Source organism: Solanum pennellii, chromosome 1 (genome assembly GCF_001406875.1).
Source record: "Solanum pennellii chromosome 1, SPENNV200".
NCBI classification, from domain to species: Eukaryota; Viridiplantae; Streptophyta; class Magnoliopsida; order Solanales; family Solanaceae; genus Solanum; species Solanum pennellii.
Window position 1 is genome coordinate 106,712,628 of NC_028637.1, and position 24,054 is coordinate 106,736,681.

At 33.7% G+C, this 24,054-nt stretch overlaps 5 protein-coding genes, 1 long non-coding RNA gene and 1 pseudogene across 9 annotated transcripts; 1 reads left to right on the forward strand and 6 right to left on the reverse strand.

The window, feature by feature from the left end:
* Nucleotides 1-1,009: 1,009 nt before the first annotated feature.
* On the reverse strand, nt 1,010-3,801 carry LOC107030173 (annotated as a pseudogene).
* A 375-nt stretch (nt 3,802-4,176) lies between these two features.
* On the reverse strand, nt 4,177-6,142 carry LOC107030089 (salicylic acid-binding protein 2-like). The gene is made up of 3 exons (XM_015231509.2): nt 4,904-6,142; nt 4,681-4,818; nt 4,177-4,551 (listed from the first exon to the last, which is right to left on the reverse strand). The coding sequence occupies exons 1-3, from the start codon at nt 5,339-5,341 to the stop codon at nt 4,273-4,275; spliced, it is 855 nt and encodes a 284-aa protein (XP_015086995.1). The 5' UTR covers nt 5,342-6,142; the 3' UTR covers nt 4,177-4,272.
* A 197-nt stretch (nt 6,143-6,339) lies between these two features.
* LOC107029964 (methylesterase 3-like) lies at nt 6,340-8,290 on the reverse strand. Of its 4 annotated transcripts, none has more exons than XM_015231443.2 (4): nt 8,153-8,290; nt 7,036-7,409; nt 6,821-6,952; nt 6,340-6,708 (listed from the first exon to the last, which is right to left on the reverse strand). In XM_015231443.2, exons 2-4 carry the CDS (start codon nt 7,327-7,329, stop codon nt 6,430-6,432), a joined length of 705 nt encoding a protein of 234 aa, XP_015086929.1. In that variant the 5' UTR covers nt 7,330-7,409; nt 8,153-8,290; the 3' UTR covers nt 6,340-6,429. The 4 variants fall into 4 exon arrangements, with proteins under 4 accessions (XP_015086929.1, XP_027775015.1, XP_027775014.1 ...); XM_027919214.1 differs by having other exon boundaries at nt 8,134-8,248; XM_027919213.1 differs by lacking the exon at nt 8,153-8,290 and adding an exon at nt 7,833-7,950.
* A 528-nt stretch (nt 8,291-8,818) lies between these two features.
* LOC107029869 (salicylic acid-binding protein 2-like) lies at nt 8,819-10,240 on the reverse strand. The gene is made up of 3 exons (XM_015231343.2): nt 9,700-10,240; nt 9,464-9,595; nt 8,819-9,351 (listed from the first exon to the last, which is right to left on the reverse strand). Exons 1-3 carry the CDS (start codon nt 10,147-10,149, stop codon nt 9,073-9,075), a joined length of 861 nt encoding a protein of 286 aa, XP_015086829.1. The 5' UTR covers nt 10,150-10,240; the 3' UTR covers nt 8,819-9,072.
* Nucleotides 10,241-10,910: 670 nt separating this feature from the next.
* On the forward strand, nt 10,911-15,183 carry LOC114074265. The gene is made up of 2 exons (XR_003574669.1): nt 10,911-11,838; nt 12,873-15,183. It is a non-coding gene; the product is annotated as an uncharacterized LOC114074265 (long non-coding RNA).
* A 1,351-nt stretch (nt 15,184-16,534) lies between these two features.
* Nucleotides 16,535-18,316, reverse strand: LOC107031423 (salicylic acid-binding protein 2-like). Its single transcript, XM_027914106.1, has 4 exons — nt 17,861-18,316; nt 17,417-17,477; nt 17,197-17,335; nt 16,535-17,086 (listed from the first exon to the last, which is right to left on the reverse strand). Exons 1-4 carry the CDS (start codon nt 18,258-18,260, stop codon nt 16,802-16,804), a joined length of 885 nt encoding a protein of 294 aa, XP_027769907.1. The 5' UTR covers nt 18,261-18,316; the 3' UTR covers nt 16,535-16,801.
* Nucleotides 18,317-22,681: 4,365 nt separating this feature from the next.
* Nucleotides 22,682-24,054, reverse strand: LOC107009062 (polyneuridine-aldehyde esterase-like). The gene is made up of 3 exons (XM_015208329.2): nt 23,495-24,054; nt 23,286-23,417; nt 22,682-23,185 (listed from the first exon to the last, which is right to left on the reverse strand). Exons 1-3 carry the CDS (start codon nt 23,873-23,875, stop codon nt 22,901-22,903), a joined length of 798 nt encoding a protein of 265 aa, XP_015063815.1. The 5' UTR covers nt 23,876-24,054; the 3' UTR covers nt 22,682-22,900.

Consider the following 24,054-nt stretch of genomic DNA (forward strand, 5'->3'; position numbering starts at 1 on the left):
CCTTATTCAAAGGAAGAGATAATTCTGATGATATTTTCATATTTTTCAATATTAGTTTTAGTTAATTAAATAGTACATCTATCATAGTTCCAAGTTGCAACACATAACTATTAATAAATCTACATGATTAACACTTTTTTATTTCTTAAACATGCGATCAGCATGTTTTCTGACTTTTTCCATTTCATATCATGATATCTGCATTGCCAGCCTATCAGAAATTGCCGCATTTTTCTATATATGATAAAATATAATCCCCTCATAAATAATATTTTCAATATTTTATTTCCATTTGTCTTTTTTTTTCAACATTAATGTTGAATTTGGTCTAAATTATGGACCACATTCCTTTTTGTTCTATATAAGCTTAAATATCTATTTATATAGATCTAAAATTAAAGATCATTATCACTAACTAATATCAAATAAATAATCATGTTTATGCATCATGCTTTTAAATTGTTTTCTTTTTGGAAATAATATACATATAATGTCTTCTCTTACTAGAATTATAAAGGACTATTATTATTGGGGACACCTGTAAAATTGAAAAGCAAGTTCGGGAAATGACTTTTTTTAAGAAAAATAAATTTCTTATAGTTGTATATACACCAAATGTTATTTCTTGATATAAATGTCTCTATTGGACTCGATTAATAATTTCAGATATTGAAAAAAATAAATAAAAAAAAATATATAAAAATATGCCGGATTGGATTAAACAGATTGATTTCTTAAAAAATTGGAGGCAAATTATTTGATTTTGAGCTTAACACATATTTTTCGTCAAAATTTAAATAATTTGAGTCAAAATATAATGGAAAAAAAATATTTGAGCTAAAAGTTTAACTAAGAGATGTATATTCAAATTGAAAGTATAACAAAACATATATTTAAACTATTTTTCTACTAGAAATGGAATATTTAACCATTATATATATATATATATATATAATATATATATACTAGAAGAAACTAAAAGAAAGAAATTATATAATATTCTGTCATTATGTAGAGTTCCAATCATTGCTTTAAAGAAGCATAATACGTCCTTTGATAGTTTCCTTTTAAGATTATTAAATTCCAAGAAATTAAACATCATACATTTGTTGATAATTGCGTTATTAATTTAACATTAAACACAAAGACTTCGAGGTTTAATTGCTGGTTGGTCTGGCGGCAAGATTAACAAATATATTTCTATAGTTTTATAAAGAAAGAATAAACAAGAATTAGCAAATTAATGGAGTGCTAAACGGAGTGAATTTTTCATAAGCTCAACATTTAGCCAATTGACCAAGATCGTTTTTCTGGATTTGACACAGAAATTCTAGATAAGGTGAGATTTTTATTACAGAAGTCAAAATTTGACTTTTCGGTGTTCATCTAAATTTTCTTAGCTGAAAAATTAGCTATATATATGCATAGTCAATTTTTTTTATTTTTATGTATATATAATAGACTTGTTTATGTCGTTACATAAATATGCGTTTTATTCTGGATAATGCAATTAATAGTTTTTGGCAATGCACAGAAGAAGAGTAAAAAGTTGTTGAGGCTTAGACATCATTACCATATGATCAGAGCCCGAAATCTCTTCCACTTCATCTGATGGATATCTTTTCAATCATATATTGTTTTAATTCCTCTGCTAGAATCTTATCTTGAGCACATATAACGAACACTCGTCTAACTGATCCATACATTTTGCTTGAATGAACCATCTCCTTTGATATGTCTTCCGGACAGTGTAAGTATATTGGCCTTAATAACGTAGTAACGAACGCCAAATCCTATCACCAAACAGGGGAAATTAAAACAAAATTTATAAAATGAATTTGTGAAATTTTCGTGTAGCTAGGTAATTCGAATTTTTGACCAAAGTAGGCTATTGTTAAAATTAATTTATCAAAGATAATATGTTTTTTTTTTGAAATTTTACAAAACTAGTATAAACGTAGTTCTCAGTAACGTTTTAGGTAATATTTTATTCAAAAAAATTAAATAACAAAAAGACAAAAATTTGACAGAGTAAACAGACATAAAACGTTATTGTCGGTAACGTTTTATAATTCCTTACTCTGAAACACGTTTTACAGCTAAAACGTGACTCACAGTAACGTTTCTCTGAAATGGTTGAAAATTGAGATTCAATATTGTACATGCCTCATTCATTATTCAAATTTCCACTATTAAAATGTACAGTAATATTTTGTACATACCTTCACTTGTAATATATATGATTTTCTCTTTTCTTTCTCTTTTATTTTATACATAGACAATACCTTTTGAACCAAAGAAAAAAATATGAGGAAGACTTTGAACAATTTGGAGCATGTCTTGTATCATTTCAATTTCAAAATTTGTGAATAAATCATATGAAATCTTCTTCTAGCCTAAGTAATCATCCCTTCCAAATATTAGACCAATCGATTTCTTATGATTATTAATATTAGACTATCAATAAAGAAACTATTGAATTAATATTGATGCAATAAGTAAGCAAGACAACTATTAAGAAAAAAAATTAATTGATATCGTACAAAATCCCTCATCACTCTATTTATCCTTGCAAAAACACTGTTAATGTATGAAAAGAGAAGATAAAATATATATATATATATAAGGTTAATAAAGTTGAATGAGACATTTACGAGATTTAATTTTAATTTTTAATCATTTCAGAGAAACGTTATTCTGAGTCACGTTTTAGCTGTAAAACGTGCTTCAAAGTAACGAAATATAAAACGTTCCTGACAATAACGTTTTATGTCTGTTTTACTCTGTCACATTTTTGTCTTTTTGTTATTGAATTCTTTTGAATAACATATCACCTAAGACATTACTGAAAACTACGTTTATACTAGTTTTGTAAAATTTCAAAAAAAATGTATTATTTTGATAAATTGATTTAATAATGGCTTACTTTGGTAAAAGATTCAGGTAATTCAGGGGTCTTCTTTAGTCCAGTTGAAGATTTGTATGTTTGTGCAGAGGATTCATAGCAGACTTCACTATGTCTCGTTCTAAAAAGAAATGAATCTTATACCTAACTTGATCACAAAAAAATAAAAAAGAGTTGCCCAAACACCAATTGGGGCTTAGCTTACCTGAATTGGGCTCAGCTGATAAAGATGACTTGCCAAGTACTTTGGACCAAAGTTGAAGGTTGTTGGGTCCATTGTCGTATGTAACACGATTATCAAGTTCAAATATTATTCCGCTACCAATCTGTAACAAAATTACAGAATAGTAGTATGTAACAAGAAGTAGTTGTGACTAAATTTGGCCAAATAATTGTAATACCTGAGTGTAGAGTGTGATCGCGTTGAGAGTTGGACCAGGCATCGAGAAATATAGCAACTGAAATCTTTTCTGGAAAGCTTTCCATGGCTTTAGAAATCGCGAATCCACCAAAGCTGTGGCCTACAAGAACCACTTTTTTCATGTGTAGGAAGAGAAGCCATGAGCTCTGTTAGCGGACTCAAGTAATCAGACAAACGTGGGACTTCAAGGACCTGGTCCGGGTTGATCCCTGAAGCACCCAAGTCAATAGCCGTGACATTATGCCCTGAAGATCTCATCAGTGCCACAACCTTGTACCAAGGCCAGGCTCCATGACACGCGCCATGAACTAGCACAAAGTGTTTGTTAGCGTTAGGCCATTTAGGCCCTGATGTTGTTGAACTTACATATGGCAACAAAAGTATGAGTACTAAAACTATTAGAAACTTGATTTTCTTCATAATTCTTTTTTTCTCTTTTCTAGTGTTGAACTATGAGCACATAGTACAAAGAATCTTATAAACCTTGTCCACATGATTAATTATTTGAGTGAATTTTGATTTTTTCTTCTTTCAAATTCGACATTTTACTGGATCAGAGTATACGTGGGGTTGCAGAAGTTTGTCAAATGCAACTGAAAATGATTGAAGTGTCTTTTGCTTGCGCATTTAGTTATATATGTTGAGCCAAAGTTACGTTTTGCTTTCGATTTGTCTTTGAGAAAGGTAAGCAAGCAAATAGCCGACTGGAGGACCGCTATTCAAGTCAATTAGAGGAAGATCATATAATTAATTAAATTATTGATGCAATAGATTGTAACGAGATGGATTTCTGCTGATTACTTTATGAGAATATATCATATACGATCGAATAGTAAGCACATCTCATAAGTTATGGAAAAAGAAACATCAGAATTCAAGGGAAAGTTGAAGTACAATTTTTAAAATTATTTATTATTGAATATTTAATCGAAGATCAATAAGCTCGTCACTTGTGAGCAATACGTAGAAGAAGAGTAAAAAGTTTTAGGGGCTTAGACATCATGGCCATGTGATCAGAGCCTGAAATCTTTTTCACTTCATCTGGTGGATTATTTTCAATCATCCAATGTTGAAATTCCTTGGGTAGAGTTTTATCTTCAACAGCCACAATGAATACTCGCCTAATTGTTCCATACCTTTTGCTTGAAACAACTATCCCCTTAGCAAAATCTTCCACACTGTACAAGTATAGAGGCCTTACTACTGTAGTGGCCAGCGCCAAATCCTAATAACAAAAGGGAAAAAAAATAGAAGAGGAAACTTTATTAGTTCAATGATGTTGATGTTCTACTCGAATCAACAGGCGAAAACATGCAACATAGAGCCATCCTCATGACCATTATGCTTTGCTTACCTGAATTGGGCTCAGCTGATAAACATTTCTTGCCAAGTACTTTGGACCAAAGATGAAGGTTGTTGGAGGATTGGTTGGTCCATTATCATACGTTAAACGATTATCAAGTTGAGATACATTTCCATTGAAAGATTGTAACTAAATAATAGTTTCAAACATGAAAAAATGTTAGTAGGTGACTCAACAGATCATAGCAAAGGCAAAGTTGGTGAATTATATATACCTTGGTTAAGAGAGTGGTCGCATTTAGAGTTGGACCAGGCATAAGAGCAGTAACAAATACAGCAACTGAAATCTTTTCTGGAAATCTTTCCATGGCGTTAGATATGGCCCATCCACCAAAGCTATGGCCTACAAGAATCACTTTCTCATGTGTAGGTAGAGAAGCCATGAACTCCATTAGCGGACTAAAGTAATCAGATAAATGTGGGATTTCGAGAACCTGTTTCTTGTTGATCCCTGAAGCACCTAAGTCAAGAGATGTGACATTATTCCCTGAAGATCTTATCAGTGCCACAATCTTGTACCAAGACCAGGCTCCATGACACGCGCCATGAACTAGCACAAAGTGCTTGATAGTTTTACGCCCTGATGTTGTTGAATTTACATATGGCAACAAAACTATCAGTACTATACTTATTAGAAACTTGTTATTCTCCATTTACTTTCTTCTCTTCTTTTGAACTCAGAGTATGAACCATTACAAGACAATTATTATAGATATTCAAGGTGTTTGACCTTCTAACTTACTTCCCTGCTGAAGCATTCCTATATCAAATATTATTTGTTGGGAATTTTATCATTCACTAAGTCAACTAGAGGAAGAGAATAGATTATTAGATTATTCAGGCTGAAGTTGCATAGAATAGTTCGATTGTCAGTATCACTTATAAAAGAAAGGATAACAAAGATCAATGTCAACTGCTGAATGAACCTAAAAGTCTCTCAGAAGTTTTTGTACACTGTGCAGGATAAATGAGGACATTTTCAAACAAAGTCACAACCATTTTTTGACATAAAATTTCAGGGGACATGATCATAAAGGTCAGAGATGATTATACCTGTTATCTAACAGAGGACTCTATGGCCCGAGTGATTTCATACAGCAGAAAGGAAATTGTTAAGTGAGGGAAAATAATCAAATTAAACACAGGGTGCTTAAATCTCATGAAATCACTGGAATTTTCGTATCATTCTTTGCATTAAACTAAACCAAATATGTTCAACAAATAGAATGAAAATAAGAAAGGGAAATTTGAACTGTTTCGTGAGGGTAGAAACGTTCAGATTTAGTCCAGACATCATCACTTCAGTAACAAAAACAGCAACTGAATTCGAGTAGTGCGAAAATCTTGAGTGCACGGATTTTGTTCCTTCGACGTTCTAGTAAGTCAAAGGTAAGTTGGGGCTAGAGTTATAAGTCCAAACATAACATATGTACATCGACTATGGAATCTATGATCTGATGAAAATAATTGCAACATGGCGTTACTTGGATCCTTAAAGTTAAATTATTTTGTGAAATGCTCATGTATTGGAGATGTAATTAGAAAGGCACGATTTCACAAAATCCCTGACGCCAAGTGATAAGGCCAAAATTTACAACTTGCTTATGTTGAACATTTCCAAGATGGCTTTGTGGGGAACAGCAAGGGAATCTCTACACAAAGGGTAATCTAATTTTTATTTCAACTATGCATTATTCATGAATATGTAATACAAGCTAGTTTAAGCTATTAAGATAGTTTGTCATTTATTGGCAATACGCATAAGAAGAGTAAAAAGTTGAAGGGGCTTAGACATCATGGGCATGTGATCAGATCCTAAAATCTCTTCCACTTGATCAGGCGGATTCTTTTCAATCATTAACTGTTGAAATTCCTTCTTTAGAATTTTATCTTCAGCTGCCACAATGTACGCTCGTCTAACTGATCCATAATTTTTGTTTGAAAGAACTATCTCCTCTGATATTTCATCCAAACTGTGAAAATAAATTGGCCTTACTAATGTAGTAGCCAGTGCCCAGTCCTAACACCAAGAAGGAAAAGAAAAGCGTTTATCACGGCCATTCTCTTTATCAAGAGTACTAGTACTCAGCTATTTCAATTTATATTTTTACTATGCTCTGCAGTCTGCTTACCTGAATTGGGCTCAGTGGATAAAGATAACTCGCCAAGTATTTCGGACCAAAGATGAAGGTTGTTGGAGGATTGGCAAGTCCATTATCGAATGTTAGACGATTATCGAGTTTAGATATTGCTCCACTGGATGACTGCAGTAAAATAAAATAATTTCAAACATGAATATGAGCTAACATAAAGAAAATCATCTCATGGCTGAATTTGAAAATGATACCTCATTAAAGACGGTGGCTGCATCAAGAATTAGACCGGGCATTAGAGCAGTGACAAATATAGCAACTGAAATCTTTTCAGGAAAGCTTTCCATGGCTTTAGATATGGCGAATCCGCCAAGGCTATGTCCAACAAGAATAACTTTTTCATCTACTGGAAGAGAAGCCATGAACTCCATTAGCGGACTAAAGTAATCTGATAAATGTGGGATTTCAAGGACCTGTTTCGGGTTGACCCCTGAAGCACCCAAGTCCAGAGCTGTTACATTATGCCCTGAAGTTTTTATTGACGCCATAATTTTGTACCAAGACCAGGCTCCATGGCAAGCCCCATGAACTAGCACGAAGTGCTTGCGAGTTTTAGGCCGTTTAGGCCCTGACATGGTTGCATTTACACATGACAACAGAAGTATTAGAATTACTAGACTTGATAGAAACTTGTTTTCCTCCATAGATTTTTCTTCTTCCTTTGAAGAATGAGCACATTGTATGAAGCATTACAAGGCAATTATATAATTCCAGGAGTTTGACATTTGTTAATTAATTTACTTACTTTCATGCTGAAGTAACCCCATGTTAGGTGCTATAGGTGCATTTTATTTTTTTATTGGATGTGTTTGTTGGAAGTTCAATCATTCATCAAAAGAGAATAAACAAGTAAAATTTCTGATTTCACCAGATAATTGGAATGAAATCATTCACTATTTTATTTTCATATTGGATGGGTATATTTGGTCACTTATATAACAATAAAGATATGCGAGCCACTTTTGAAACATAAAGACATGTTTTATCTAACCTGGCAAAAGTGTGTTACTTCAATAATTTCTGATATTGAGACTCTTTCCCAACTGTATTGGCAAGTTCGGTCAAACCCTCCAAAGAAACAAATAGCCTAATAACACACTAAAAAAAACTTTACAATGGCCAAACTTTGATGCTGCACTCTAGAATAATTTCCTAAATAGGCTTCAAAAATAGCCTCCAACAAATAGTATCAAGTCACAATTTGGTCAAACAACCATTCAACTCATTGCTTCAGTCATACGCAGTTTCCAGAATCAAGAAAAAAATTAGCAATAAACAGAGTCGTCTCAAACCTGACCAAAGAGGGCTTACAGATTCTGTTTGGAGAATTTTTCTTCTAGGAAAAATGGCTCTATGATAAGGAGACCACCACTAGTCAACCGGAGATGCCAAACCGATGTGTGCATGATGCCGGACCAAGATTTGTACTCTCACGCGCCTCCACGCTCGCTTCGAACTGGGTCGTCTCCGCCAGCTTTAACGGCGCGTGTGATTCACGCACTTCTCCTCTGAAACCGGCTTCTGGGGTTCTTGTAGATCGGGGTAAGCTGGTCGTTGACAGCAGCTAATTTCAGATTCAAAAATTTCATTCACATATTTACCCTTTCTGATACTATTTAAAGATACGACAGAATTATCCAAGTGTATGTAAGCAGACCACCCATCTGTGCCCCAGTGAAACTTTAACCCAGTCTAACAATCATTATTGTAGAGAGACCAAACAAGTTGCGGATGGACTTGCTAAGGAATCAACAAAATTGATTCTGTGAGTTTTATTTTGACACAATTCTGTGAGAGTTTTAAGTCAAATCTTGACTGTTTCTCTCCCATCTTTTCCTTTGCGTTTGTTCAATCTTTCGTCTTGCGTCTTCAATCACGTACTTTCCAACATAGTTGTTTAACCCACGAGATAAGGGAAGTGTTGTGGTACCGCTTGTAAGACACCAATTGAACCAAGATAGTAATATTGATATGCAATTAGAGGAAATAGAGGTTGTTTATTAATGTCAGTTCCAAACACTGTACAACGAAACATAACAGCTGAAAGAAAATGATTGAGATATCTAATTAACTAACTCGACATTGGGGCTTCCATAAAAGAATTCATGAGATCGCCATACAAAATGCATCAGATATGTGAATTGCTGCTTCCCTCCTCGGCTGTGCAGTCATGTAGATTAAATTATTTCAATGAAGATTTATTCTTGGATATGTAATGAAAAGTTGCGTCGTCATTTGTGAGCAATGCTCATAATAAGAGTAAAAAGTTGAAGGGGCTTAGACATCATGACCATATGGTCAGAGCCCTGTATCGCTTTCACTTCATCAGGTGGATTCTTTTCAATCATTTGTAGTTGAAATTCCTTCTTTAGAAATTTATCTTTAGCAGCAACAATGAACACTCGCCTAACTGATCCATACCTTTGGCTTGAAAGAACTATCTCCTTTCCAACATCTTCTGCACTGTATAAGTATATTGGCCTTACTAGTGTAGTGGCCAACGTCAAATCCTAACACCAAGAAGGAAAATAGACTAATCTAAAGCAGTTACTTTCCATGTCCATGACCAGAATAACAGGACTTAGCTATTTCACGTATATATCTATGTTATGTTTTGCTTACCTCAATTGGGCTCAGCTGGTAAACATAAGCGGCCAAGTACTTTGGACCATCAAGGAAGGTGGTTGGAGGATTGGTAGGTCCATTATCATATGTCACACGATTATCAAGTGCAGATAACACTCCCTTAGATGACTATAACATTAGTTTCAAACATGTAAAAAGTGTAAGCAAACATATATAACAGATCATCCCCATGGCTAGAATTCGAATACATATGTGATATGACAAATTGGTACCTCAATGTAGACGGTGGTTGCGTTGAGATTTGGACCAGGCATTAGAGCAGTGACAAATACAGCAACTGAAATCTTTTCGGGAAAATTTTCCATGGCTTTAGATATGGCTAATCCACCATGGCTATGGCCTACAAGAACCACTTTTTCATGTGCTGGAAGAGAAGCCATGAACTTCATTAATGGACCAAAGTAATCGGGTAAGTGTTGGACTTGGAGGACCTTCTTAGGGTTGATTCCTGAAGCACCCAAGTCAATAGCGGTGACATTATGTCCTGAAGATCTCATTAACGCCACAATCTTGTACCAAGACCAGGCTCCATTGCCTGCCTTGTGAACTAGCACAAAGTGCTTGCTAGGTTTAGGACATTTAGACCCTGACAAGGCTGCATTTACATATGGCAACAGAAGTATTAGAACTACTAGACTTGTTAGATACATATTTTTCTCCATATCTTTGTGCCCTTTTGAAGAATGAGCACATAAAGCTTTCTTAACGGATGTGTCAAGTTAATGTGGCCCTAGTAAAATGAAACAGAGGGAGTAGATTAAGAAATTGAAATGATTCATGATGGTATTTATAGCTTGGAAAAAGGGATTGCCTTTCGTGTTTGAGCATTTTTTTTAATTAAAGTGCACGTAGCATACAATCTTTAATGAAAGGTGACATTTAGATATGCATTTTAGTTCCTCCTAACCTATATTTTCAGCTAGCTAGCTAGCTTGGACCAACTTTTGGTAAGAATGATAAATAAAAAGTGTAAGGATTTAATTGTTGAGAAAAGTATGAGCTTGAGGAGGAAGAGGGTCCTGGGAGGGGGTAAGAGTGGCTATAATTTTAATGGTTCGACTCGCATAGACCTCCTTACACTCTGCTACTATGACCTGCATTTGTACACAATAACTCCCAGTTACTGCGCTATCTGTTCATTTTTAAAGTTGTGGATTGAGGTAAATGGCATCAACAAGAGTTTGCTCATCTACAGCGTATTCCTCCTTCATATCGTCCTCCTCCCCATTGACGTGACTTAACTGCTTGGTCTCGAAACAAATTGAACAAAATTTAAGTAATTACAGGAACTAGAGGTCCTTTATTGATGTAAATTTCAAACTGTGAAATTACAACCGAAAGAAATTAACTAGGATTTCTATGGAAGGAACTGAGTCATCATATAAATGCATCAAATATGTGAATTGACTGAAGTTCTGTTCTCATCCTTAAGCATGTCCCCCTTATTCTTCTTAACTAACAGCTCTTAATTAGTGGTCAGAGCCCTGAATCTCTTCCACTTCATTTGATGGAGTCTTTCAATCATCAATTTTAGAAATTCCTTCGTCAAGGTATTATTTTCAGCAGTAACAATAAACACTCGCCTAACCGATCCATATTTTTTCCTTGTAAGAATTATCTCCTTAAAAGCATTTTTCGCGTTGTATAAATAAAATGACCTTACTAGTGTAGAATAAGTCAGTTAAGATGTATTCTTCATAAATAGATTGTAATCATCAGTTACAGAAAATTTATGAAATATACAGATCACTTCCTCTCTTCTTCTCTCTGTTTCTCTCTTCTTCTATTCATCTCCATTGATTGAATCCTCCAGTTCTCTCCTAGACAATCTTTCGATCCTCGAATCTTTAGGATTCCTGCAATCGAACCACTATTCAGTAAAAATTTTCTTGGAACAATGATCCTATAACTCAACCGGAGATGCCTAACCGATGTTGGAACAGGAAGCCGCACCAAGATTTGTCCACTCACGCGTCTCCACGCGCACTTCGAACTGGGTTGCCTCACCAGCTTTGACGGCGCGTGTGATTTACGCACTTCTCCTCTGGAAACCGGCTTCTGTAGATCGGGGTCGTTCTTAGGTTGGTAGCAGCCGCTAAATTTTCAGATTCAAAAAATTCACACACACTGACCCAATCCCGCAAGCTTTCTGAGGTAACTCAGAAAATTGTTACCATTTAAAGATATGAAAACCTAGGTGAGAAAGAGAATCGTCCGAGTCTATATAAGCAGACTGCATGCCTATTTATTCCTAATCAATGTGAAACTTTAACCAAGTCTAACCATCATCATTATAGAGAGGCCAATCAAGTTGCGGATGGACTTGCTAAGGAATCAACAAAATTGATTCTGTGAGTTTTATTTTAACGCTAGTGTTTGATTGTTTCTCTCACTTTCCCTTTGTTTGTTCAATCTTTCGTCTTTACCCACGAGATAAGGAAAGTGTTGTGGTACCGATTGTAACACTCCAATTGAACCAAGATAATAAATATTGATATGTAATTAGAGGAAATAGAGGTCATTCATTGATGTCAGTTCTAAACACTGAAATTATAACTAAACGAAATAACAACCCAAAGAAAGAAAATGATTGAGATATCTAATTAACTAATCGCCATAGAAATGCATCATATATGTGAAATTGCTGCTTCCCTCCTCGGCTGTGCAGTCATGTTGATTAAATTACTAAGCTTCATTCTTGGATATGTAATGAAAAGCTGTGTGGTCATTTGTGAGCAATGCTCATAATAAGAGTAAAAAGTTGAAGGGGCTTCGACATCATGACCATATGGTCAGATTCGATCTCTTTCACTTCATTAGGTGGATTCTTTTCAATCAGGGGTTCTGTTTTCTGCTAACTTACTTCCATGCTGAAGCAACCCAAATTGGCTATTTAGATTTTTTATATCCATAAGACGGTTTCAGTTTTGATCTTTATGGGTACGGGTAGAATATTCTGTAGGTTCTAAATCAACTAATGACTCATTAACTGAACATGTATTTACGGTCATGATGTTAAGTCTGTCGAACCTTTTAATTGGTTATTCTCTCTTCCGTTAGTTAATTTGGTGAATGATGATACTTACAAGAAATAGATCGAGTATAGAATTGAATCCTAAACTTAAAATTTAAATGCCCCAAATAATAGCCAACATGGGGTTGCTTATGCATGGAAGTAAGTTATCAGAAGTCAAAACTCATATAAAAATCAAATGCCTCAAATAATAACCAATGTGGGGTTGCTTGTGCATGGAAGTAAGTTAGCACAAAACAGAACTCCTCTAATTACAAAGCGTCGTGTTATGATTCATATTATGTGCACATTCTTAGAAAGAAGGAAAAAAAGACTAACAAGTCTAGTAGTTCTAATACTAAACCTTTCCAGGGCCTGAAGCTAAGAAACACTTCAAGCTAGCTAGTTCATGGAGCCTGAGCCTGAACCTGGTAAAATATTGTGGCATCGATGAGATCTTTAGGGCTTCTCTTCCAGTTTGACATCATCTCATCAATACTACAATCTTGTACCATGACCATGCTACATGGCCCTGACAAGGTTGCATTTGCATATTAGCAACAGATGTTTTATAACTACTAGACTTGTTTAGAAACTAGTTTTTCTCCATATCTACTATTTCCCTTTTCGATTGTTGAGTTTCCTTTAATTTCAACTTGAATGATTTAATTGTTGAGAAAAGTAGGAGCTTGTATATATATACGGTATAATTTTAGTAAAACACCCTTGGTGAGATTTCTGGCTCCACCACTGCTGTTAATCTTCTTAATTAGCCATCAATCTTTGTTACCTATTATTCATTAGCTGATAGTACAATTTTTCGATCAGTACCATTCAATATAACTTTGAATAGTCCTAATGACTAACAATCATTATTCAGACGTATATGGCTGCTATTGTCTGGTCGGTTATATATGATCAGACCTTAACCATTCTGAGCAGAAGTTTTCTTGATCAATATATTTTCAAGTCCGTAAGTAATTCTTCTTTGGCTGCAGAGATCCACACAAAATCCTCCTACATATTATAGAGTGTTGGGTTTTCTTTCTTAATGGATCTTGTCGGTTTTTGTGCTCCTAGTTTTATGAAACACAGTGTCATTGACACGCCTCAAGCTATAAGAATTCTCTACATGTTTTGTGACTATAGAATTTTCCGTAGGATTTACAACACTTTGTCAACTTCTATGTCCTCCTCCCCGTTGACATGATTTATTTGTTCGGTCTTGATCCAAATGAACTAAAATTCAGTAATTATAGTTCATAAAGGTCGCTTATTGATATCAATTCGAAACACTGAAATTAGAATGAAGGAAATAACAGCTGAAAGAAAATGATGGAAATATCAAATTAACTAGGACTTGTATGAAAGAACTGAGATCCCCATATCAATGCATCAGATATGTTATTCTCAGCCTCACACAAGTTCCCCTTATTGTTCTTAATTAATATCTCTTAGTTATACTTGTTGGCAATGTTGAGAAGAGTAGTAAAAAGTTGAAGGGGTTTAGACATCATGGTCATGTGATCAGAGCCTTGGATCACTTCCACTTCATCTGGTGGATTCTTTTCAATGAATACTCTCCTAACTGATTCGTACCTTGTTCTTGAAAGAACTATATCCTTAGAAATATCTTCCACATGGTATAAATAATATGGCCTTATTAGTGTTGTGGCCAGTGCCAAATCCTAACACCAAGAAGGAAACAAAAACATTTTAAATCAGTTACAAGATATGTTGCGATTAAGTAATTGAATAGATCAGTAATTTGGATAATTAAACTCTTAAATCCTTCAAGTAGGTGATGCCTTCAGCTACAGAGTATATTTAATTCGTATTATAATTTTCTTACCTATTAGGACTCAGCTGGTAGATATTAGTTGCCAAGTACTTTGAGCATAGGATCAAGGTGGTTGGAGGGTTCGTAAGTCCATTATCATATGTAACACGATTATCAAGTTGACCTATCACTGCACTGAATGTCTATAACGAAGTATAGTTGGTTTCAAACATGTAAAGGTTTAAACAAACATAACAGATTATCTCATGGCTCTAGTTGGGAATATGGAAAATTGGTACCAGCTGAGTGTAGAGGGTGGCTGCATTGAGAGTTGGACCAGGCATTAGAGCAGTGACAAATACAGCAACTGAAATCTTTTCTGGGAATATTTCCATGGCTTTAGAAATGGGAAGTCCACCAAGGCTATGGCCTACAAGAACTACTTTTTTATTAGTAGGAGGAGAAGCTAGCAGACTCAAGTAATCAGAAAAATGCGTGATTTCAAGTTTCGGGTTGATTCCTGAAGAACCCAAGTCAATAGCTGTGACATTATTTCCTGAAGATGTCATTAACGCCACAATCTTGTACCAAGACCAGGCTCCATGACATCCCGTATGAACAAGCACAGAATGTTACTTAACTTTAGTCCCTGAGAAGGTTGCATTTGCATATGGCAACACAACTATTACAACTACTTGCTAGACTTGTTAAAAACTTGCTTTTCTCCATATCCTTTTTCCCTTCTGTTGACGAAAGAGCACATAATATGAACCATCACAATAAGGAAGCTTTATAGTTAGAGGAGTTCCGCTTCTGTTAACTTAGTTTCATGCAGAAAAAAATGCCATATCAAATGACTGTTATTTAAGGCATTTCCTTTTAAAGAAGCTTTGACTTCTGCTAGCAAGCTTAGTTAATTTAGGTTCAAGTTGGCTATTATTTGAAAAAGTGGGCAAGCAATGTAGTAGGGGTATGACAACCCATCAATTAGTTCATCTTAATCAAGCTTATCTCGACCAAGTAGCCTTTGGGCAAGTCAATTAAATGATTAAGATTGATCCGCACAAATTTGGTTCAATTTGGTCCTTTGTTTTACCTACATACATGATTTTCACACTGATGAAATTTAATTCTTTGGTCTTGAACCTAATTAAATTATGTAATTACATGAAATAGAGGTATGTTAATTCCAAAAACTGAAATTATAATGAAAGCAAATAATTAACAACGGAAAGAAAATGGTTGAAATGGCAAACTAACTAGCATGATAATAAAGACTTCCTTGAAAGTACCGAGATCACCTTATAAATGCATCAGATATGTGAATTGATTGGAGTTGTAGTCTCAGCCTTACAAATATCCGCCTTATTCTACTTAATTAGCATCTATTATTTGAGGCATTTGCTTTTTAAAGGAGTTTGAGTTCTGCTAGCTTATGGTTCAAGTTGGCTACCTATTATTTGAAGAAGTGGGCAAGCAATGTAGTAGGGGTTGGTGCAAGCCTGGGTGTTATGGCCCTCTCTGTTAGTATCCGTGCCTCGACCAGTTAGGTGCCTTGTTGGTTTGGCAAAGCACATCCTATTACGGTTACTAGTGTTAAACTATGTGATCATCTTGGCTGTAAGAGAAATAATGAACTGATATAGAAATTTTGAACAACATTTTAGAGTCTTTCACAAGAACAGAACACATCTTGAACAGATTTGTGAATCATTGCCTTGGTTGGACTACCATCTTTCATCAGCTAATGGCCTAAAAATATTAGAATTTTAATTTGTCAACTTGTTGGCAAAGTTAAACTAGGACAAAGTGTTTCTTAATTTGTGCCCTGATAATGTTACACTTGCATATAGCAACATAATGATTAGAACTACTTTACTTGATAGAAACTTGTTTTTCTCCATATCCACTACATTTCCCTTCAATTTTTGACTTTCCAATTCAACTTGAATGATTTAATTGATGAGAAAAATAGGAGCTTAAAGAGAGAGAGAGAGTGTTTTGGGAGAGGGTAAGAGTGACTATAATTTTTACGATTTCGACTGCGCATGGATTCCTTACCCTCTGTATCACTAATCATATATTTCCCATCTGCTACTATTGACTTTCATTTGTGCATAATAACTCCCAGTTAATTAATTTTTGTTCTTTCACTATATGATTTAAACTTTGGAATATTACTGTTTCTGCAAAGTTTTGTTATCATTAGTATTGCTTTTAAATACAGATACAACTTCTATGACTAAGTATTGTTCTCCGTAAGATTTCCAACACTTCTTCAATATTAATATCTATATCCTCTCCGTTGATGAGATTTAACTGTTTGGTCTTGAACAAAAAATCAGTAATTAGGAAAATAGAGGTTGTGTATTGATGTCAATTCCAAACACTGATATTACAATGATTGAAATATCAAATTAATTAGGACTTGTGAAAGAACTGAGATGTCCATATCAATGCATCAGATATGTGAAGTAATTTCATTCTCAGCCTTACACTTATTCTTCGTAATTAATAGCTCTTAGCTATACTTGTTGGAAATACGAGTAAGATGAGTAAAAAGTTGAAGGGGCTTAGACATCATGGGCATGTGATCAGATCCTGAAATCTCTTCCACTTCATTTGGCGGATTATTTTTAATCATTAACTGTTGAAATTCCTTCTTTAGAACTTTATCTTCAGCTGCCACAATATACGCTCTCCTAACTGATCCATACTTTTTGTTTGAAAGAACTATCTCCTTTGATACGTCATTCAAACTGAAAAAATAAATTGGCCTTACTAATGTAGTAGCCAGTGCCCAGTCCTAAAACCACCAAGGAAAAAAAAAGTCGCTTATCACGGCCATTCTCATTATCAAGGTTACAAGTACTCAGCTATTTCAATTTCATATCTTTTACTGTATGCTTCGCTTACCTGAATTGGGCTCAGTGGGTAAAGATAACTCGCCAAGTACTTTGGACCATAGATGAAGGTTGTTGGAGGATTGGCAAGTCCATTATCGAATGTAACACGATTATCAAGTTTAAGTACTACTCCCCTGGATGACTGTAGTAAATTATAATAATTTCAAATATGAAAAAAAAAAAGCTAACATAAAGAATATCATCTCATGGCTAAATTTGAAAATGATACCTCATTGAAGATGGTGGCTGCATCGAGAATTGGACCAGGCATTAGAGCAGTGACAAATATAGCTGTTATGCGGTATTCGAGATAATACGAGAAAATATAAACGCGAAAAACAAGACAACAGATTTACGTGGTTCACCAATAAATTGGCTACGTCCACAGGGAAGAGGGGGAGCAGTTTTATTATGGAGAGGCAAGAACAGAATACAGAATAGGATTTGGCATAGCGTCTATATATAGTGCTAACCCTAACAGGCTTGGGCCCAAAATACAGAATTGACAGATAATTAAGGGCCCAATACAACAACATTGTATACCGTCGGGCCGGGGGCGACTCCGCCCCCCCGGACCCCAGGCCAGGGGGCGCGTCGCCCCCCTGGACCCCCCGACTCGCTGACCGGGCAGCGAGACCCCCGTTCTTTCTGCTGTAACGGGTCCGATTCAAGGCATTCAACAATAGCAACTGAAATCTTCTCAGGAAAACTTTCCGTGGCTTTAGATATGGCGAATCCGCCAAGGCTATGTCCAACAAGAATCACTTTTTCATATGATGGAAGAGAAGCCATGAACTCCATTAGCGGACTAAAGTAATCTGATAAACGTGGGATTTCAAGGACCTGTTTGGGGTTGATCCCTGAAGCACCCAAGTCCAGAGCTGTTACATTATGCCCTGAAGATCTTATCAGTGCTACAATCTTGTACCATGACCAGGCTCCGTGACACGCCCCATGAACTAGCACGAAGTGCTTGCTAGCCTTAGGCCGTTTAGGCCCTGACATGGTTGCATTTGCATATGGAAACACAAGTATCAGAACTACTAGACTTGTTAGAAACTTGTTTTTCTCCATTTCTTTTTCTTCTTCTTTTGAAGAATGAGCACACTGTATGAAGCATTACAATGCAATTATATAGTTCCAGGAGTTCCACATTTGCTAATTAATTAATTATTACTTTACTTTCATGCTGAGTAATTAGTCCCCATGTTAGATACTACATGGGCTATTTTATTTTTTAGGGAAAAAAGTTCGATATACTCTCTCAACTTTGCAAAGGTGACTCATATATATATATCCCAAATGTTATTAAAGTAGCTCACATATACCCATATTGTTACAAAAATGTCACACATTTACCATTTTCATCCAGCGGAAGTGGAAAAATAATTTTAAATTACTACTGTCCTCCTTCCCATTGATGAGATTTAACTGTTTGGTTTTAAACCTAATTTAAGTAATGACATGAAATAGAGGTTGTTTTAATTGATGTTAATTCCAAATAGTGAAATTATAATGAAAGTAAATAACAAGGGAAATTAAAGAAAATGGTTGAAATGTCAAATTGATTAGCATGATAATAAAGACTTCCATGGAAGTACTGAAATCGCCATATAAATGCATTAGACATATGAATTGACTCAAGTTTATTCGCAGCCTTACAATGTCCGCCTTATTTTTCTTAACTAACAGCTATTTGAGGCATTTGAATTTGCTTTTCAAAGGAGTATATTATTTGAAGAATTGGGCAAACAATGTGGTAGGATTGGCAGAGCTAGGTGCCTTCTTGTTTTGGCAAAGTAAATCCTACTACAGGCACTCCACTAAATGCTATTATTGTCTCCGACGTGCTTAACTTTGTCATCATCTCATCTAAAAATTCAAATTATTATAGAAATAATATTTTTTGTCAAAACTCAAACATATTGAAATTAGTTGAACTCATTAATATTATGATATATCATTCATTATAATTAACTTTAATATAGAGTCCCGAGTCTAAAGAGTATAAAATATTAACAAAAATTCTAAAACGATATATAAAATTTTATATTAACTAAAACGGCAAAATCGCTCGAACAACAGCGATTTCCTCCGCCGAAAAAAGCAAAATCGCTGCAGTAAATGTAATTTTTTTAAAAAAAAATGATTTTCTTGAAAATTTTTTTAAAAAAATGAAAATCGCTGGCAACGATTTTATTGATTTTTCTTTAAAAAAAATGAAACGCTCCTGCTGGAGCGATTTGTGAGTTTTCAAAAAAAAAATATTTAAAAAGATAGTGATTTTGTTGCAAAAAATATATATATTTTTTAAAAAAATTACATTTTGCAAAATCGCTACAATAGCAGCGATTTTGCTTTTCCAGCGGAGGAAATCGCTGTTGTTCCAGCGATTTTGCCGTTTTGGTTAATATAAAATTTTATATACCATTTTGGAATTTTGTTAATATTTTATATCCTTTAGCCTTCGGACTCCTTTAATATACATATTTGATTTTCTTATATTATAAAAAAATTACTGAATTTTTTCAATAGAAATTTCTAATGTGACGTGTTTGAAAATTTGGAAAGGTGTATGTCTAATTTTGCAAAGAAAAAGATAGATATAAGATTTAAATTTCTAACATCACTTTTAAAGAGTTACATCCAATCATAAGCTATTATGATATATTGAGCGTGAATTCACATATACATATTTTTAAATATATTTATAAAAAAAAATATTACTATGTACTTAAAAAAAAATGAATTCACGTGAACTCAAGTCTACGATTTCTAATCTTTGTGCTCAGTTTTCCCTTTTTGGCTATTATAAGGCCGTATAGAGCACCCAATGCTACAATTTTCTTCATTGAACTCGAACATCTTTGCCAAATAAATTTGTTTTAAAATCTCGTATAAACGAAAATTAGATGTAATTAAAGTGTTACTTTTAAATTTCTTCCTTTTTTGTTTTATTTTTATTTCTTTTTTTTTTCTAATTTATTTCTATTATATTGAAATTATTTTTTAAAAATGTTAATTATTTATTTTTCATTTTTCTTCTTCTCATGTACCAACCTTAACTTGTTATGATTCAATGTAATTGTTTGTATTTTTCTATTTCTTTTTTTTTACCACTCGTTTAGCATAAAATTACATTATTATTTTAGTCTTGAATCAAAATAGAATTGACTATAGATAAGTTTCAATTCTCTTTATTAAAAAAATTATATTTACTTAAGTCATGTTGGAATTTGATGAGTCTTATGCTAATTTTTTTTAACAAAAAATTATGCTATATTTTTTTGTTCCAATTCATTTGCTTAAGTAACATTGACTTGTTATTTTATATTGCATGTCATTTATTTTTTAATTAGAATTGATAAATATTTTTTTTGTCAAACATTGTACTATTATCTCTTTTTCAAATATGCAATACTCCATGTTGCTCATTAAAATAAGTAATATATATATATATATATATGTTATATTTCTATTATATAGAAGAGTGAAGTAGTAGGATAATCAATGGCAATTTGCAATTTTAAACATTATTATGGGCAAAGTTCTAAATTTATGATTGTATAATTAATTGTCAAAATAGTTTTCTACAAGAATTCAATTTTTCTTTTCAAGAGTCACAAAAAGTTTTGTTTCATGTGTGGCCCACAAATTCATTTTTTTTTTATTTTTTAAAAATCAATTTGTATTTGTTTGATTATAATAATAATGTGAAAAATATTTTTACATTTATACTCGTGACAATTAAAATCGTTCATCTATGATTATTATTACTACAACATATTTAGTATAATCCTACAATCTTTCATATATGTAATTTCTTTTTTAATTATATATAATGCTTTTAAACATAAGTGTTCGTATAGTTTAATTACTGATGATTTGTTCTATAGAAATTTCTAATGTGACATGTTTGAAAATTTCGAAAGGTATATGACTAATTTTGAAAAGAAAAATAGAAAAAGATAGATATAAGATTTAAATTTCTAACATCACTTTTAAAGAGTTGCACCCAATCACTGTAAGCATATTATGATACTGTGAGCGTAATTTCACATATATATATTTTTAAATATATCAATAAAAAAAAATATTACTATATACTTAAGAAAAATATGAATTCACATGAACTCGAGCATACGACTTCTAATCTTTGAGCTCAGTTTCCCCTTTTTGGCTATTATCAGGCCGTATAGAGCACCCAATGCTCCGATTCCTTCATTGAACTCGAAGATCTTTGCCCAATAAATTTGTTTTAAAATCTCGTATAAACGAAAATAAGATGTAATTAAAGTGTTACTTTTAAATTTTCTAGCTTTTTTGTTTTATTTTTATTTGTTCTTTTTTTTAAATTTATTTCTATTATATTGAAATTATTTTTTAAAAATGTTATTTGATTTTCATTTTTCTTCTTGAGTTGTTTCTCATGTTTGGTTGATGGTGGTTTTTTTGGAGGGGGTTAAGGGGGCTAGTGGTTTTTTGGGATGGGAGTGACAGAAGTGAATGAAATTTTAAAGTTGAAAATATTATTTAAAAAATAAACTAAATGTATGGGTGAATAAAATTTTGAAGTTGAAAATATTTTTTAAAAAATAAACTTACTATAGGGGTGGGTGGGTGGATAAGGGAGGTTGAAAGTGAATTTTGAAAAATATTTGTCTTAATTTTTAAAGGAAAGTAATTTTCGTTAAATTTAAAAAAAATGAATTGATTTGGAAAATATTTTTCAAAATATTTAATCCAATCAAACATGAGAATGAAAAAATATTTTCCACAAAATATTTTCCTTTCATATCAAACACACCCTAAGTCTGACTATTACTACATGATTTGTGTTAGTTTCTTGTATGATCATTTTTTCCAGTTTCTCATCAAAAGCGGTAGGAAGGTTGACGTTTTCTTGAAAAATACTTTCTAGGAAAATAAGTGGTTTCTTGATTATTTTTTTTTTATATCTTAAACGACCTTTGTTTAGATTTTTTTGTATTACGTTTAGAAAACAACCATCTTTCCTAATTTGACAAATCTTTAATTTTAATTGACATACCAAGTCACATGTTCTAGATTACAAGATTAAAGGGTGTTTTGGTACGCTATATATATATATATCTTAATTACATGTTCAAGAACATAAGATTAAAGAGCGATATCAAACGTTCATACCGGACTGATCTGGTCATCTGGGGACCAAAGCTTTTGGAGTACCAAGATTTGTACATGATGTGGTTTGTTAGTTTTCTAACAGGGTTTGACAGGAAATGGAATTTACGAAATTTTAAATACTTTAAGAATGTTTTTTGTTCACTGTACTAGTTAAAGGATGTACTGACATGCAACTTTGTTATAGTATATAATTTTCATGAAGTTGGAAGGTTTTTGGTTTGCCTATAAACAATATTTTTGTAATTAAAAAGAAAAAAAAGGGTACCTAATGACATTGATTTACTATGGAACTTGAAAAGCAAGTTTGAATCGGTTGCTTGCTCACGCAATTAGAAGGAATAGGTTATTCTTATTATATTTACTGGGGGGAACAAGTGAGCTTTTTAGTCATACAATATTTGAGTAAATATCTTGTTTTCTAATGAAATAGATTTGACATATGATGACATATTATAAGTGATAATTGTCCCCTCAAACTTTATTTGTTTGTCCAGATATCTCGGCTTACTGAACTTTTCTATGCCAGTGAAGAAGATCCTAATAGCTCTTTATTTATACTTGTTAGCGATGCTCAGAAGAGTAGTAAAAAGTTGTTGGGGCTTAGACATCATGGTCACGTGGTCAGACCCCTCGATCTCTTTCACTTCATCAGGTGGATTCTTTTCAATCATCAATTCTAGAAATTCCTTCTTGAAGGCATCATTTTCAGAAGCAACAATGAACACTCGCTTAACGGATCCATATCTTTTGCTTGAAAGAACTATCTCCTTAGAAATATCTTCCGCGAGATATAAATAAAATGGCCTCACTAGTGCAGTGGCCAGCGCCAAATCCTAACACCAAGAAGAATAAAAAAAAAAAACGATTTAAATTAGTTCAGTCAGTGATGAGCTATTTCAATTGCAATTATGTTTGTATTATGATATTTGCTACCTCAATTGGGCTCAGATGGTAAACATTAGTTGCCAAGAACTTGGGACCTGCGATGAGAGTGGTTGGAGGATTCGTTGGTCCATTTTCGTATGTAACACAATTATCCAGTTGACCTATCACTGCACTAGCTGCCTAAAATGAAGTATATTTACTTAATTAGTTTCAAACGAAACGATGGCTGTGAATGTATATGGAAAAAAAATTGGTACCTTATTGTAGACGGTGGTTGCATCGATATTTGGACCAGGCATTAGACCACTGAGAAATACAGCAACTGAAATCTTTTCTGGAAAGGTCTCCATGGCTTTAGAAATGGCGAGTCCACCTAAGGCATGACCTACGAGAATTATTTTTTCATTTGCAGGGAGTGAAGCCATGAACTCCATTAGCGGACTCAAGTAATCAGAAAAATTTGGGATTTCAAGGGCCTGTTTCGGGTTGATCCCTGAAGCGCCCAAGTCAAGAGCTGTGACATTATGGCCTGAAGATCTCATCAATGCCACAATCTTGTACCAGCACCACGCTCCGTGGAATCCAGTATGAACTAGCACAAAGTGCTTCTTAACAAATGGCGACGTGCTTTTCTCCATTTTTGAACAACTACCACAAAGTTTGAATAAACCTTACTTCTTTTGGAATTGGTGTTTTCTATTGGGATTTAGTGCACTATATATGTGATTAATTCTCATTAGTGCACTATATATGACATCACTTTCATTCATGTGTATGGTGGAAAAATGATTAGAATCAATGATGGAGATAATATTAA